At 46.0% G+C, this 2,274-nt stretch overlaps 1 protein-coding gene across 1 annotated transcript; it reads left to right on the top strand.

Moving 5' to 3' along the window:
- Window positions 1-905: 905 nt before the first annotated feature.
- Window positions 906-1,928, top strand: LOC104577976 (olfactory receptor 52K2). The gene has a single exon (XM_010225500.2). The coding sequence runs from the start codon at window positions 906-908 to the stop codon at window positions 1,926-1,928; it is 1,023 nt and encodes a 340-aa protein (XP_010223802.2).
- Window positions 1,929-2,274: the final 346 nt, after the last annotated feature.

The following is a 2,274-nucleotide window of genomic DNA, read 5'->3' on the forward strand; positions in this document are numbered from 1 at the left end:
TGTGCAAAAAAAAAAAGTGGAACAGATGATTACTGGAGGTGAGAAATTTGCACTGCTCAAGGTCTTCTAAGGAACTGGGAATAGTTCCTTGGTTATAAGAATTTCATGCCTTTATGCAATGCAAATAGTGTTCCATAAAGGCCTCTCTGGCCAAGTGCAGGAAGGTGGAGTAGGATGCTGTGGCTGGAGCAACCAAGCAACATTAGATGGGAAGAAAAGCACATGGCTAGAGCCATAGGAATGATCAGCACTTGAGACAAAGTGCCAAGGAAAGCAGCTTCTCCATCTCTGGATACCCACAAATCTGCACTAGTGGGACATTTTTAAGGAAAACCATGCTTTAGGGAACTCTATATTGGGCTTTGGAGAGGAAAAACAGGTATAACTTCACTGTTTGTGAAATGAACATCACCCAGGACAGTATTTTGCATTCTTAAGACCCTCAGCTTCATGGATGGATATGTGTGAGTATGGTAGTACCATTTTAAGCATGCCTTCTTTGAATGAGCTGAGTAACGGCTGCCATGGAAAAATCAGTTTTTCTGGCTGCAGTTTCTCTCCTCTCGGTTTTTGCTGTGGACATGTTCATAGAGCAATATTCCATGGCTCCAGCCATTAGACTGATAAGCATGCTGCAAGTGACAGAGACAAAACAGTGTCTGCAAGGGGAAGCAGAAGGTAGCCCCATCTGAGCTATGAGAGGAACAGGACTTGCTGGTGATGTGTCCTCTGGAAAGAGATGAACAGAACATCAGTTTAATGCAATAAATTGTGTGATGTGTGAAAATTGCAGGGTGCAACAGTTCTATGATCAAACAGGTGATAACAAAAACCCCCACCCTTCTGTCAGTGTGTTTCAGGAAGCTGAGGTGCAGAGCAGAGAGCTGCCTTGTTTTACACGTGCTATGTCAGCACCCAATCTATCCAACATCAACTCTTTGCCTTTTCTTTTGGTGGGCATCCCTGGCCTGGAAACTCTCCACATTTGGATTTCCATCCCATTCTGCTTTATGTACATCATGACCTTGCTGGGAAATTGCTCAATCCTTCTCACTGTAAGGCTGGATGCAAGCCTCCATGAGCCTATGTACTATTTCGTGTCCATGCTGGCTGCCATCGACCTCATCTTCCCAACTGCTGTAGTTCCCAAAATGCTGGGCGTATTCTGGCTGGATGCAAGAGAAATTGCTTTTGAGGGTTGCTTCATCCAAATGTTTTTCATCCATACATTCACAGCAGTGGAGTCGGGGGTGCTCCTGGCCATGTCCTTTGATCGGTACGTAGCCATCTGCAATCCCCTGAGATACACCACCATCCTGACCACTTCAAGGACCACTCAGATAGGACTACTGTCTCTGGCTAGGGGCATTGCCGTCATGATCCCTTTGATGTGCCTTCTCACCAGCCTACCCTACTGCAAAACCAGAGTGATCCCTCACTCGTACTGTGAGCACATGGCCGTGGTGGAGCTGGCCTGCGCCGACCCATCCATCAGCAATCTCTACAGCATCATCATGGCAACACTCCTGGTAGGGTCAGATTCCATCTTCATCACTTTCTCCTATAGTATGATCCTCAGGTCTGTGTTAAGGCTGTCCAGGGAAGCACGTCTCAAGGCCCTCAGCACCTGTGGGTCCCACATTGCCATCATCCTGCTCTTTTACATAGGTGGCCTCCTCTCCATGTACCTGCAGATGTTTTCCCTCGACTTGAATCCTCACACCCAAGTCTTGGTGGCTGATTTGTATTTGACAGTCCCTCCCATGCTTAACCCACTCATTTATGGCATAAAGACAAAGCAGATCCGTGAACAGATGGTTAAACTCATAGAGCAGTTGGTAGGACTCAGTATCTCACTTGCTGATAATGACAGGTCACCTACTGAGAGAGAGAGAGACTCTCCTAGAAGACAATTCGTCCCATCCTAGAATAGCGTGAAGTTAGATGAACTGAATTATCCTCCCAAAATATCCTTTTCTCTCCATGGACTGGAAAGGGAACCCTCACTACATGATGCACTTTGAGACGACACAGGTTTATTGAGAAGAATCCCATGGTTTGGTCCTGATGGCTGCTGGCAAGTGTCAATTTGTCCAAAGCACACACATTTTCTGAGATATCACATTCTCCCTGCAAACACCCGCACTTTCAAACACTTCTACAATAAAGTGTTTGGATCACCTGTGCTATAGACTCAGCCATCTGTGAAGTCTAATTTAATCTCAGAAGCATCCAGGTAGGCATTAATGCTGCTTTCAGAAAGGACTGATGACT

The sequence above is a fragment of the Tinamus guttatus genome, unplaced genomic scaffold, assembly GCF_059628265.1.
Source record: "Tinamus guttatus ecotype Peru unplaced genomic scaffold, ASM5962826v1 Tinamus_guttatus_pri_ptg000817l, whole genome shotgun sequence".
NCBI classification, from domain to species: Eukaryota; Metazoa; Chordata; class Aves; order Tinamiformes; family Tinamidae; genus Tinamus; species Tinamus guttatus.